The sequence below is a fragment of the Scleropages formosus genome, chromosome 2 (genome assembly GCF_900964775.1).
Source record: "Scleropages formosus chromosome 2, fSclFor1.1, whole genome shotgun sequence".
Taxonomy (NCBI): Eukaryota; Metazoa; Chordata; class Actinopteri; order Osteoglossiformes; family Osteoglossidae; genus Scleropages; species Scleropages formosus.
This window is the reverse complement of record NC_041807.1, coordinates 31,226,111-31,239,817: the sequence shown is the minus strand read 5'-3', so window position 1 is coordinate 31,239,817 and position 13,707 is coordinate 31,226,111. Positions and strand designations below refer to the sequence as shown.

Sequence of the window (13,707 nt, the reverse complement as noted above, 5' to 3'; positions counted from 1 at the left end):
TCCATATTTATTTAATTTCTTTTTTCTGAATGTTACATTTTCAAAAGAGTCATTAGTCAGCTGTAGAACCCAGGGGATCTCCAGGAGACAACAGGCAGACATGAAGGCAGACAGGAGGACACACAGAGGGAGGCAGAATGCACTGCGCGGGGCATTTTGGAATTGACGCTTGAAAATGAAATTCGTTTGATGGTCGCAGGGCCTATGCTTCTAATTAGCAACCCTCTTCCCTAGTTGTCGCGCCCTGCTTCCCCCACCCAGCGCAGCAGGAGTCCAGTCCAGACTCTAGGCTGCTGCTATTACCGCCTTGGCTGATATTTGCATGCAGCCATCCTGCTAACATGCACAACTTGTACGACATCAAAGGCAGAACAACACGCCAAGAAAGGATCTTCCTTTTAGCTCTGTTCCAAAAAACAATTAAATTTTTTATGTATGTTTTTTTAGTACACTCATAAGGCATGCACAAGGTAAGATCATTAAATAAATCATAAATACATTAACATTAAATTAGACTCAGTGTCACCAAAAGTGTCCGTAGAGCTTCATACAGCAAAATCCATTTGTCAGATTGATACTGGCACTGTATCAGATGACACTTCACAACCATCCGTCCACAACAGCAAGTCAGCAAAAGTAACGCCGTCCGACAGCACGTGTCACGAAGTATAACGTGATGTTAGATAGCAGATAATTCGTCGCTGACAAATGTAGGACTGAATGTGTTCCGCACATTTAATCTGAGCAAACTTTACTGTTATTGTTCAAAAATTGAATTTACATGTTGAAAGGCTTAGAAAAAAATCAAGTAAAGCATGCTTTCCACTAAAACATGCTGAAAAGTCAAACTTGATTTACAATAAAATGTTCAACCCCCCTTTGTGAACAAATAGTTAACTGATCGCAGATGAAGACTTGAGAAAATGACACTGACCGTCTGGACACAGCAGCTCGTTGCCACAGTTTCTGTTCTAATGTCTCCACATTGACTTTGTTCTACAGTAAACTAAAGTAAAAAAACCACAGATTATATAGTCAGACATTCTACGCAGTACACTGACTTTAAAGAAAGAACAGACCTCCTACGAAAAAGACTAAACAGAAACTCTAACTTATCGTCAACCCGACAGGAAATACAAAAACGGCATTAATTGTCCCTTTTCATAGTCTCAGGAAGTCTGAGGAGCTTGGAAATGTGACAGCGTTTCAGTGTTTTTGTTCCTGGCAAGCACAACCAGGCTCTTTCTTCATCGCTCTTCCCCTTCCACTGTCTTCCACACACTGATGTCCCCCACGGGGGTAGGACTGCGAGAGGGAGGGCACTAGCAAGGCAGCAGCTTTCCCAGGCCGTAGAGATGACTTTGGACTCCTGGAGTGAGAACGTGGTAGGGGGACAGCAAAAAAAGGCCATAATAAAGTTCCATTTCACTGAAGATGAACCAGTGTGTACAAAACATACTGGGATATTCCAACGCTGGGTGCCACTGCTCACAAGGGAATTGTGGGATTTAGAATTTCACTGATTTAAAAAAAAAGCAAGGGTGCCCATTTTCAGTTGGGTGACCAACTATCGTCACGGAGCCATTGGAGCCGAGCAGCTCTCGCTTCTGCGTTTGGCTCCTGCCTGTGATTCAGTGTCAAGAGCAGCTTCAACTACCTCCCTTAACCTAAACAAGTCTCTTTGTCTTTTTCTCATGGTGCCCAAGATATGGGGTAAGCAGAGCGAGTGGACTGGGGTCGCTGTGTGAGCAAAGGAGACAGCAATGGGGCGAGAAACGCGGGTCCCTGTGGGGGATGCTATGCAGGGCAGCCGAACTGTCAGTGATGTGAGACAGCCCACCATCTCCTTGCTGCTGAGTGGAGAAATCTACATCAGGACCGAGGCGGGACCTCCAGCTTTGGACGGGGGTGTCTGGGGTCACCCTGTGGTGGAAAGGTGAACACGGTCCACATGGCGGACAGACGGCGATGAGTGCTGGAGACTGTAACGGCTCGAGATAAACAACGCTCTGTCCCACCCCCACCTTCTACAAGTCCATGTCAGTGAGACATTGCTTTTGTCAAGATCCTGTTTCCGGTCACCTCCTCTACCGTATTCGGTCCTGTCATTCTTCCTCACGGTCACCCCCCAGCCCCTCCCATCCTGCCCCCGTCCGCTTGGCTACTCTCATACGTGCAAGTCTCGGGGAATTCGGCTGCGCTCGCTCGCAGCTTTGTTCCGGGCCTTGCGGGCACTCTCCTGGGCCAGCCGGTACTTGTCGAGCATGCTCTTGTGTTTGCGCCGCAGCTTGTCGCTACACCACACACGCTCGCAGTACTCCTCCACGTGGGGCAGGTTGGAGGGTCCGATCAGCTGCATGATGTCTTTGAACCAGGAGCGACTGTGGCCCGGGTTCCCCCGGTGGACGTGGCAAGGAGGCGCTGCCCTGTGCCCCCCTTTGTCCCGATCTTTGCCCAGGGGGTCCACTCCTTCCTCCCTGGCTAGCAGCTCACCCAACATGTCCCCCTGCAGGACCTCTAGGGAAATGCGTGCCAGTGTCTGGGTGAATCCATGCTCGCGAGAGAGGCAGATGTAAGTGCCCTCGTCTTGGCGGAAGACACGTCGGAACAGAAGCCCCTCCTCTGTCTTCATCACGCGATCATCCAGCTTCACCTGGACACGCAAAAGGATCACACGTTGATAGACATACATTGCAGCAGGACACCGTTATGGGATTTACGTTACACACAAAACACTGCAGTTCAAGTGCATGCGAAGTGCCTTGCTCTTGTACACAAGAGAAAGGTACTTAACGTTAATTGCCTCAATGCAAACATTCTGCTGCTTAAACTGATTAAATTTTATGTTGTGCAAGTCACTTTGGATGCAAGCTTCTATGCAATTAAAGTGAATTGAATATTTGGAAAGAGAGCCAAGTCTTTTGCATTGTTTTTCTATGATTTTTCCACGTACATTGGATTGAGTGTTGGCAAAAGTTAAAAGTGCATAGAGATTTTTTTTTTTTTTTTTATTGCATGTGCTTGTTTGTGCCAGAAACAGTGATTTCATAACTTTACAGTTGGGACAGAGATGTTAGATACTAGCTATTCCATGAATAATGCCCTTTTGATGCGTATTAGCATAACTATTAATTCAGATAAACAATTAAGAAGCAAATGCAGTTCCTGAAATATCCATTTCCCAGTATTTTGTCTCTTCCACTCGCTGTTACGTCTCACTCTCATCACACCTCGCCGTTTCTCACACACTCATTCTTCCTCTCCATCTTTCTCGCTCATGACTCACCCCCCACTTCCTCACCTCTTCCTTGCGGTCCTCTCGCTGCACCTGCCAAGTGACACTGGCCTGAGGGGAGCGCGGGACACACTCCAGGAAGGTGCTGTTGTTCTCTGTGCCGTACACCACCCTGTCCTCGCCTGCGTCCAGTTCCTCTGCTGTGGGAGGATTCACAGAAAAACCCACACTCTTCAGATTGCAAGGCGATGGCTCTAACCCCTACACAACCTGCAGCTACACTAGCCTACATTACCCACACACATGCTGACCACCAGCAACTCTTCAAACTCAAATTCATGTCACAGTCTCGGGTGTATTAATTCAACTAATGTATATTTCCTTTCTTGTTTTTCTACCTCAGAACATGATGCTGAGTTCAAAATACATCGGACCAGACGGCAGTGCAGTAGTCACGGCGACTACCTTCTACTAGAAGGACTCTGAGTCAAATCACAGCTCCAGCTACACTACCCTTGATCAAGGTAGTACCCCGAAAATTACCCAGCTGTATAAATGGGTAGATCATTGAATGATGCTTTGGAGAAATGAGTCGGCACAACAAATAAGCAAAACAGAATGGTGGGAGATGGTTTCCATTTGATGCAGTATGTTAAACCCATGTTACTCAGCCAAAGCAGTCCTATCAAAAAAGGCTGACATTCCAGGAAAAGGCAGCGTTTCAAAAGAATAGCATGACCTCATTTTCTTCACTCTGTAGAGAGTTTGTTTTAAAGGTTTTCGGGAGGGATCAGCGGTATTTACCCAACATCTTTGTTCCACGAAACTGGACTTTCAACTCCTCCCTTTCAGTCAAGATGTCTCTGTTGCTCCTGTTCTACAGGCTGAGCACACTCACTGTCCCTCTACACTGCCCCTAGGTGGGCAAACACTCTTTCTCCCTTCCCTTGGCTTCACCAACTAAATCTGTCTGCTGGTTGAACCCTGATCTATTGTGCTGCTATGGAACAACAGGTGGAGTGGACAGTTCAGTGTCCATCTTTTGAATGATGTGAACCTGCGTCCTTCTGCTGCTTTAACCTGATACCTGATGCTCACACACCTGTGATCTGCCTGTAACTAACTGAGTTTACTATTTGGTGGCTCAGCCATGAAATCATTCCCTCATAGCCCAGTCGTGAGTGCGTATCGACAATATTTTGAGTGCATGTGAACTGGTAAAGTTTAATAGCGTGTGCTTACCAGCAGTGCCTTCATGGCATTGCATGTTATGTGTTCTTATTGTATGCTTTTGGTGTAATCAGCAGTGTGTTTGGGAATATGTGTGTTTGCATTTGGTTAATAGTATCTATCAAGGGGGGGTGCGGTGGCGCAGTGGGTTGGACCGCAGTCCTGCTCTCCGGTGGGTCTGGGGTTCAAGTCCCGCTTGGGGTGCCTTGCGGCGGACTGGCGTCCCGTCCTGGGTGTGTCCCCTTCCCCCTCCGGCCTTACGCCCTGTGTTGCCGGGTAGGCTCCGGTTCCCCGTGACCCCGTAAGGGACAAGCGGTTCTGAAAATGTGTGTGTGTGTGTATCTATCAAGGCATTTGAGCTTGGAGTGTAAAAGATGGTATTTGTATATGTGTGTGTGTGTTTCAGTAACCAAAACATGCACTTTATAAACTTCTGCAAATAATAATATAAACTAATAACATAAACTACCTTCCTTTTTCAAAATCTTCCTTTATGAACTGTATGGTTTTAAGTGCTATGCACCACCTGAAGTTAGGAAACAATTCCTGGAAAAAAGTTCAAGCTAAATGCTCATTAATCGCATATCATTTTAACAGTATCCTGTACAAGACCTCTGTATCCAGTCTCTAGTCGCTTTCTCTCCCTTCTCCCTCCCCTTAATGCGTTTACCATTCTTTGTTTCAGTCCGCCCAAATCATGCTCTCTCACCGCTGGGGTTTTGGTCCATGCACTGCAGCACAGGGTTGCCGTAGCGGATGTCCTGACGTCGGTAGCGCCGCTTGTTCTGAGGGGTGTAGCGGGTGCAGGAGGTGCCGTCCCACGCGCAGTAGGGGTCTCTGGCCAAGCAGCACTCGGCACAGGCCTTGCCGTACGCTTCGCAACGGTGCAGACGCACCTGGGCAACACCTGCTGCTGATCCCACGTACAGAGTTTGCTGGGGAAGGAGAATCACAGGAAAATGGCCATCGTCCTGCCTGTGATAGCGCACCATTTGTGGTTTTCCTGTTCACAGAGTCTCTTGAAACATTGTAAACTACACTGATATTTACTTACCCTTTTCACCGAGATGTCCAAGGAAGTAATGGGTGCTGGTACCTTGAGATATAAATATATAAGAAAAACTTATGTTAAGACTGAACCCTGGAGATACAAACCCAACAGCTGCTGTAAAATCCGACCTCTCACTCCAACATCTGATTTTAAATAAGAAGTACGTGATTCTGGAATTTAAAGACACAAGGATTTATTGAGCACAGAGAAAACACGCCCAATCCAGCAGAGGTTAAACAGGGCTCCCCTGGTGTTCGCTCTTGCCAAGACTTTAGCAGATGGTTTGGAAACATGAGTCCAAGAACAGCCAAAAAATCTGCAGGACAAGCACAACTCTTCACCTGGAGTTTTGCTGACCTTCACTCAAGGTTCATGCAAAGTGCAAAAGCATGCTGCCTTGAAACTCTAGAATAAATTGTACTTCCTATTACGTTAGGTTTAGGGTTTTGACAACTTTATTAATACAAACAATTAATAATGCTGTGAATGAACCGCTACTGGAAATGTATGAACAGTGCAAATAAAGAAGACAATGAAGAATCTAGATGTGGAATATTAGTTGTGCTGCGTACCTTAAAGACCTGCATCTCCTCCAGGATGACTTCTTCAGTATCCAGAGAATTGCCCCTCCGCAGGGAAATGACCTTCAGTACCGTGCCAATGTCTATGGCAGATAAATGAGTCATGGCGTCAGGTCAGTGATCAGTAAATAGGCTTGTGGTTAAACGTGCAGAGAGGTTAGTGGTAGACTACACGAGATTTAACCCTATACTCTTTGGGTCTCACCAGTGCCAATGAACATGACATCATACTGGCCATCCTCTGCCTCCACGCGGTCCACCACAATCTGCTTCAGCCGGTACTCCACATTTGTCTTCACAAGCACTGGCTGCCGCAGCACAGGGTGAATCGGCTTCCACATCAGAGGATGGCTGCGGGTGAACTGCAGCACCGAGTCTGGGAACTCCTTGGTGCTGGCAAACTGGCGGCCCGGCTGGTTGATGATCTTACTGGGGCACTGAAGTCAGGTTGCAGGGTTGGGGAAACACAGAACACTCTTGATTTTAAACAGCACGTGGGCAGCAGATGGCACAGTGGATAGAGCTGCTGCCTGCACTTGAAGGACCCAGGTGCAAATCCCATCCCATTCCCACTTTCTGCTGTAGTACCTCAAGGTACAGTAAGAATACGCAGCTGTACAAATTAGTGAATAATTATCAGTCGCTTTGGAGAAAAGCATCAGCTAAATTAATAAATGAAAAACCAGCTTTAGTGATGAATAAACAATGTATAAAACAGAAATAAGTGCATACCAATGTGTTTTACAGATGTTGGACTGGAGACTGCTGCCTAATATAAAAGGATATCAAACCCACCCACAAACGTCAACTTCCATATTAGAAACATTCATCACAGAGAAGGAAGGAGATAAAGTTTCTCCTTTGACATCCATCCTTATCGGATTTCTCTCTGCCTTCCTCTTAACTGCTAATTTCTTTCCAGGTGTGTGCATCTGTCTGCAGGCTGAGAAAGCCTCAGTGACAGGTGACAGAACTGGGCCAGCGATGGGCTTGTAAACTCCGTGAGGAGCCCAAATGCTAAGGTGGAGATTAAGGAGGGGGAATTTAAATATCTGTCATTGAGCTTAAAACAACAAAGTCAAGTTTGGAATCAACATCTCATTTAGTTTTAAAATTTAGTAGAATAGACAGCAAGCAGAGAAAACTCCCAAAGGCAGGGGATCCTTTCGAAAGTCCCCCACACTAACGCTCACATACTCAAACACACACACCCTTGCTCTCAGTGTGGAGCCGTTGGAGCAGCCATTAGTCAGAGAGCCAACAACAAACGTGATCAATTTGGTGGAAGGACACATGGGGAGCTCTTTTGACAGACCGGGCAAAGAGTGCGGAGAGAGAGAAGAGGAGAAGGGTGTGGAGTTTTATAGATGCCTTCTCTCTGCCAAGTCCTCCCACCATCCCCCAGACAAGTACAGACAAAGCCTGCTGCACCACAGTAGGGTGTTACGGTACCACATTCACCATGGAGTGACTTTGACATTAATCAGGATCACACCTCATTCTTTGTGTTCAATCAGGCGTTCAGGATTAGAGAATCAAACATGGAGCCACACTTGGAATTTCCAGGTGTATGCATCTGCATCACATGCAGTCCTCCAGTGGAGCACCCTCATAGCACTATGGTACTTACCGTGGTACTTACATTTACATATATTCTATTTGTTTATTACATCTATTTGTTTGGCAGATGCTTTTCTCAAACACAAAGTACAACTCAGAGTAAGCAAAAATGTATCTCGCAACAGGTAAAGAGCTTTAGATACTTAATCTAACATCCACCCCTCTGCTATGATCTAGTACCAAGGCCTTGGATACACCTCTTCCATCCTGTACCCGAAAACATCCATTACCGCCCTTAAAAAGGCAAATGGTTATGAGACCCACAGATCAGTAGTGAAATGGAGATCAGTGAGGTGTGATCATGGTGATCACCTCCCCCGATCAATAAAGCATCTAAAAGGTATGTATTATTATTGTTTACTGGGTCACTGGTAGACCTCTGAACCTGACTGGTGTGAGAGGTTTACCAAGTTAAGGTATAACCAAGGTATAGTACATAGTGTAATGTGTACAAGAAAGGGACTCACCGATCCAGGTCTTGGGTAAGGGATGCGGCCTTCATAGGCCCCCCACTGGTAGTCTGGTCCTTCTTTGTGTGCAAAAGGGCCGTTAAAGGCTTCGCGAATATCTGCCATCCGGTACATGCACACGGCGTAACCCTGAAAAACGTTACTGCATGGAGAGACACAGAGAAAGAGGAGGGAGAGTGTTGACACTAGTTAATGTTTTCAGAATTGCAATGTCCAGGATACTGAACAAAAACCAATGAAAACCGCTGAAGAGTAAATTACCGGCATGTCTCCTCTCACCTGATAGTGCTAAAAATAGCGTACACGTCCGGGTTCTTCTCATCCTTTGTCTTGAGGAGGAAGACATCCTCTAAATTGAATTTAGATTAAATGTCAGCAATTAACTACGACACACTCGGAGGGAGTTGAAATTTTGCCTGTTTCTGGAATGAGCTGGAATCTCTCGTTTGCACAGTGCTTCCATATATGATAAGGGTGAGTGTATATGGAGGTATGTGTGTCTGAGTGAATGAGTGTGTGGGTGTAATGTGTGCATGTGTGTACACGCTCACTTACCTAGCTGGTCAAAGTGCGTGTCGATGCCGTGAGGCCCGGGGACGGAGCACACCAGCCTGGCTTTGATGAAGGTGCTCCATTTGTTCACAAGGACTCTCTGCCCGCCAGCATCATTCTGTACGGTTGGGGAAAAGAGGTTCCAGCTATAAGCCACACTCTCCTTTACAGTGATGACCCATGGGAAATGTGGGTGGTCAGATGTAAGAGCTGCTTAGGTGGTTACGAAGTCACTTGTGTAATAGAATCTGTGCAGGATATTGCAGTTATTGCCCCTGCAGAGAAGAGGGCCACAGGATATTTCATGGTCAAATGTGAGACAGCACCATGAACACACACACACACACACACACACACACACACACACACACACACACACACACACACACACACACACATTATCAGAACCACTTGTCCCTTACAGGGTCACAGGGAACCGGAGCCTACCCGGTAACACAAGGCGTAAGGGGAAGGGGACACACCCAGGACAGGACGCCAGTCCGCCACAAGGCACCCCAAGCAGGACTTGAACCCCAGACCCACCGGAGAGCAGGACTGCGGTCCAACCCACTGCGCCACCGCACCCCAGCACCACAAACGTTCAAAGGAAATCAAACATAACTGGCTGCGCCATCTATACCTGGATGAATTTAATGACCAACAGAACAGAAATGTTTTTTTTTTCACATCATAGCCAGACACTCAAATTCATCTAAAATTTGTATGATACTTAGAACGTTGTACTGAAATGGTGAGGAAGCTCTACCACAACTACTCGTCTTCAAGAGAAACGTGATACGTAAACATTTCTCTGACATAATCAGTCCCCTGTTCCCGTGGCTCGGTCGATGACAAGTCCCGGGGTCCGGGGAGGAATGTCTGTCGGACACCTGCTGTTGGAGCGGCCTCACTTGGCAGCTGGGGGTCTTAGCAGGAGCTAGTAGTTTACCCCTTGGCCCCCTGAGTGACAGCTCTGGGAGAGAGGGGGCTTTTCATGAAACACCCTTCCCCCTTCTGATTTTACACCTCTGAGTAGACGAGCAGAGAACCTAACTGGTAGCGAGTGTGTGTCCGAGAAACTGGAGCTGCTGCGTATGTCTCAGTGTCTGAATGTGTATAACTGAAGGAGCATTTGTCTATACAGACACATTTCTCTGAGCATGTGCGTGTGTTTCGACGCCCATCCACGAAAGAGTGCAAACGCATTCACATATGTGACAGTCTTTTCAGTGTGTGTGGAACGTGTGAGAGAGAGCGAAAGAAGGGGTGTGTTGCACTACGACGGGGCCTGAGGAATGCAAGTTAATACCAAAGCACATCTGACAGCTGGGTGGCTGCAATAAAGACATGGATTGTTGCAGATTGTTCTAGAGTGTCAGATTGGCAAACATGCCTGCCGCTCTCCTCCTCTTCCTTCTCCTCTGGTTTTTATCCCCACTTAGCCTGCCTAAGCGATTAAGGGCCTCGTAAAGGGATATGTGTCAAAACAGTCAAACACAGTTTTTCTGCACTGAAACCCCTTTGTAAAAAATACAACGTGAAAGTGATTTAGTTTCCACGTGCCGGGCATGACGTTCCCTCAACAGGATGATGCACTAAAAGAGTTGGTCTGATACAAGTGGAGACAGGCGTTGAAGCCAGTAAAATACTGTAACGGTGATAAATCACATCACACTGACAAAGGGCACTCAACAACAAGGCTACAGCTTGCACTGCTTTTAACACAGAGGTAGACAAGTTTGGTTATTTTTGTCCTCGGTAAAACATTATAGCTGTAGCCCGAGAGGGATGGTTTTCTCTGAAAAGGCTCACAGAATGTAATGAGGAGAACAGGATCATGATAATGGAGAAGCCACAAAAAAAAATCCTGTGAATTTGCTCGGAGCCTAGTGAAGGATAAGGAAGAACGCGGGGTGAGCACTCACGGCACACACACGTCCCACACGGCTGTGAATGGCCCCGGAACCATCCCCGGCTTCCATGGCTTTCTCCGTGAAGAAGAAATACACCTTATCATTGTCACGGTCGTCATTGTCGGGGATCAGGTGTGCAGCTACGAACTGGGGGTCTGTGAACAGAGAGAGAGCAGGGCGAGCAAACACAGTGCGGTGAGCTTCCAGTTTGAACATAGAGAAAACGGTGTTTTGTAGAGGCATTACTGCGGTATTAGTGGGGGAGGCAGAGGTGGGGAAACAGAGGAGTGGAGCTATACCGTGGAGCAGACGCTGGTCAGTCTCAGTCCGCATGGTGGAGCGGCTGCCCAGACTCCGGAAGATCACTGCATCGCGGCCTAGGAAGTCAGCGGTCAGGCCTGTGTAGAGCTCCCCACCTGCGGGGCGGTGGGATTAGGAGAGAGGCACAGAACACACAAGCATGGTGAAAGGTGAAATTAACCACAGTCTGATTCACATCTTCATTAATGCTGGAATTTAAACATGTTGAGCCATTAAAAACATTGTTTTCAAGCAGAGTTCAGCATGAGAGGATAAAATATAGTAAAATTAAGAATATCAGCTGTGTAATGTTTTTTCCTCTTACATTCAATCACTTCAATTCAATTTATTTTTATAGAGCGTGCTTTTTACCAGAGTGACACAGAGCACTGAACAAGGTTGCTATAAATAGCTCAATATTACAATTATATCGGATATAGTTAAAATATGAATATAGTTAGAACAGTAAGGTAGTTGGCAAAAAGAGAAAAACACAAAACTTCCAATATACACAGAAAGGGGGAAATATGTTTTAGAGAAGTAATATATCTGCTGACATGAGTAAAATAGTACTTTCAGCCCATATTTCAGACATTGGTCATTAACTGTTCGAAGGTCCAAGAGAAGAAGACAAATACACAGAACTGAAGGAGAATATGAGAACACAAACAGCATCAGCAGTGTGACAAATTCCTTCCTTAGACATAAGGTTCTCTTGTACTCTAATCTGCGCCCATCTGCCATAACTGCAATGTTGCAGGCTAACAGAGCGGTAGACATGCGTTCCCAGCACTGATTTACAAGCCTGCGGCAGCTGAAGATAGGAGGCTGCTGTCAGTGGGTCAGCTCTCCACGTAGGAAGCGAGAACAGAAGGATCTCATTACAGCCCCAATAAAGAGGAACGGGTAGACCCGAGCCCCGCTCCAAACGGGACAGTCGACTACGGGGGAAAAGGAAAAATGGTCTCCGAGGGGCTTGAATAGATCCATCAGGTACCGCGGTTTGTACGCTTCGGAACTCAGCTACACCACATCACTGTGTGAAACCGAATCGCTTTCATTAAACTCTCTAGAGGTACTGTCCGTTCAGCAATGAGTCATCTGTAAGACGTAAAGATGAGGAGGAGGTGGGGACAAGGTACTCGGGTCACAAATTTCGAGCCAAAACTCAATTTACAGTTGCATGACACAAGGCCTAAAACTTTCATTACATCTCATCTTGAGCATCATTTTACACGTATTTATTAACGTGGTACAGCCTATCGATGTATCACCGTCCGCTTACAAGGATGAGCCGAACATGTGAACTGTGTTCTCAACGCAAATGCGTGGAGCCCTTACAAAGAAAAGTCTACAAGAGGTAAGAGCTTCCACGCCTTTGGCGAGACCTGTGTGCTTCGCCTCCAGCGGCAGTGCATTGTGGGATAGGGACGGTAGGGTTGGCCATGCTCAGCTGCCTGATGCTCAGGATATCCTAGGAGAACGTGAGTCCTTTCACTGCTAGAACGCCTCCATGATGCTCAGCCAGGTCAGTGTGAATGAAGTCCTTTCACCGGTCCATGGAGGCTTCCCAAACACTCTTGAGTTCTGGATTTATGACAAGTGGTGAGTGATGGAAACTTTACACAGCACACTGAGCCAGCCACTGGGAGGCAGCCCTGCTGGCGCTCCTCCCTACCGGGGCTGATGGAGCAGTGAGTCAGCACAGCTTTTACAGTTGCCTTTTGTGATAATACCAAAAAGGAACACCCTCCCCATATGTTTTTGTGCCGTTGGCTATATCCGAATTTCCCCCGGTAGGAACGCAAGGAGGAAAGCAATTTTTTTGGCACTGATGTCAGAGCTGTGCCCCAGAACTGGACGTACCGATGAAGGTGCTGGCGAAGGGGCGGCTGGGATCATGTGGGCACTTCCCCCTGCCATTCTCCATGTTGGTCCGGTCCATTGCGAACACATGCTTTTGGGAGGAAAAGAAATAGGAAGGTCTTTTAATTCTCATTATGTCATTAGAAAGCACTCAGTTTAAGCTTCCAAGTCACACACATCCAAAATCATTCTTAACATGTACAGTACACTGGTACTCATTTTTTTACCTTGGGCAATTGATGTCTAGGTTCAGATCAGTGTTGCTGTGTTTACATTTATTCATTTAGCAGATGCTTTTCTCCAAAGCAACGTACATCTCGCAGAAAAACATACAATGCATTACATCAACAGAAAGAAAAACTTGGATGCAGACGCGTGATTCTAAAGCACAATTCATTTGTGTTAAGTAATATTTGGTAATAATGAAGGGAGGGCTGAGCCATAGATGAGCCACAATACAGAGCACCATAACAGTACGTTGAGACTAATTTAATGTCATTCAGGCAAAAGCTGGACACACTCTTCGTGAACTTGTAGGATGGTGGTGCCAGTTCCTCCATGACACAATAGCACATTGTGGCTTTGTAAGAATGCTTAAAAAAAGACTTGACAGGAGATTACATGCGAGCTCTCAAGTGAGCTCAGAACCCAAAACTGGAGCGATTTTCCTTTTTCTGCACATATTTCCAATTTGGGCCATGCCTCCCATTCACACAAACTTGCACACACACACGAAAACTCCTAACCCTGTCCACAATAGACTGGAATGGGATTTGGAATGCCAACTGAGTGAGAGTACAGTAAACTGACCGTTTTCTTTTTTTTTTTTTTTTTTTTTTTTAATAAGGGGGGGTGGTTGTTTCCCCACTGTGCGGAGGAGACAATGTGG

The 13,707-nt window shown here is 46.5% G+C and overlaps 1 protein-coding gene across 1 annotated transcript in view; it reads right to left on the bottom strand.

The window, feature by feature from the left end:
* sema3bl (sema domain, immunoglobulin domain (Ig), short basic domain, secreted, (semaphorin) 3bl) overlaps positions 1–13,707 on the bottom strand; it is a 38,003-nt gene continuing 24,296 nt past the window's right edge. The window contains exons 5-16 of the mRNA XM_018737763.2: positions 12,819–12,909; positions 10,952–11,068; positions 10,665–10,807; positions 8,743–8,857; positions 8,467–8,536; positions 8,185–8,329; positions 6,303–6,534; positions 6,089–6,180; positions 5,520–5,561; positions 5,175–5,400; positions 3,302–3,435; positions 1–2,653 (exon numbers count right to left, since the gene is read on the bottom strand). Of these exons, the coding sequence (XP_018593279.1) occupies positions 2,168–2,653; positions 3,302–3,435; positions 5,175–5,400; positions 5,520–5,561; positions 6,089–6,180; positions 6,303–6,534; positions 8,185–8,329; positions 8,467–8,536; positions 8,743–8,857; positions 10,665–10,807; positions 10,952–11,068; positions 12,819–12,909 (1,893 nt within the window). The 3' untranslated portion in view covers positions 1–2,167. The remainder of the gene's footprint in view (positions 2,654–3,301; positions 3,436–5,174; positions 5,401–5,519; positions 5,562–6,088; positions 6,181–6,302; positions 6,535–8,184; positions 8,330–8,466; positions 8,537–8,742; positions 8,858–10,664; positions 10,808–10,951; positions 11,069–12,818; positions 12,910–13,707) is intronic.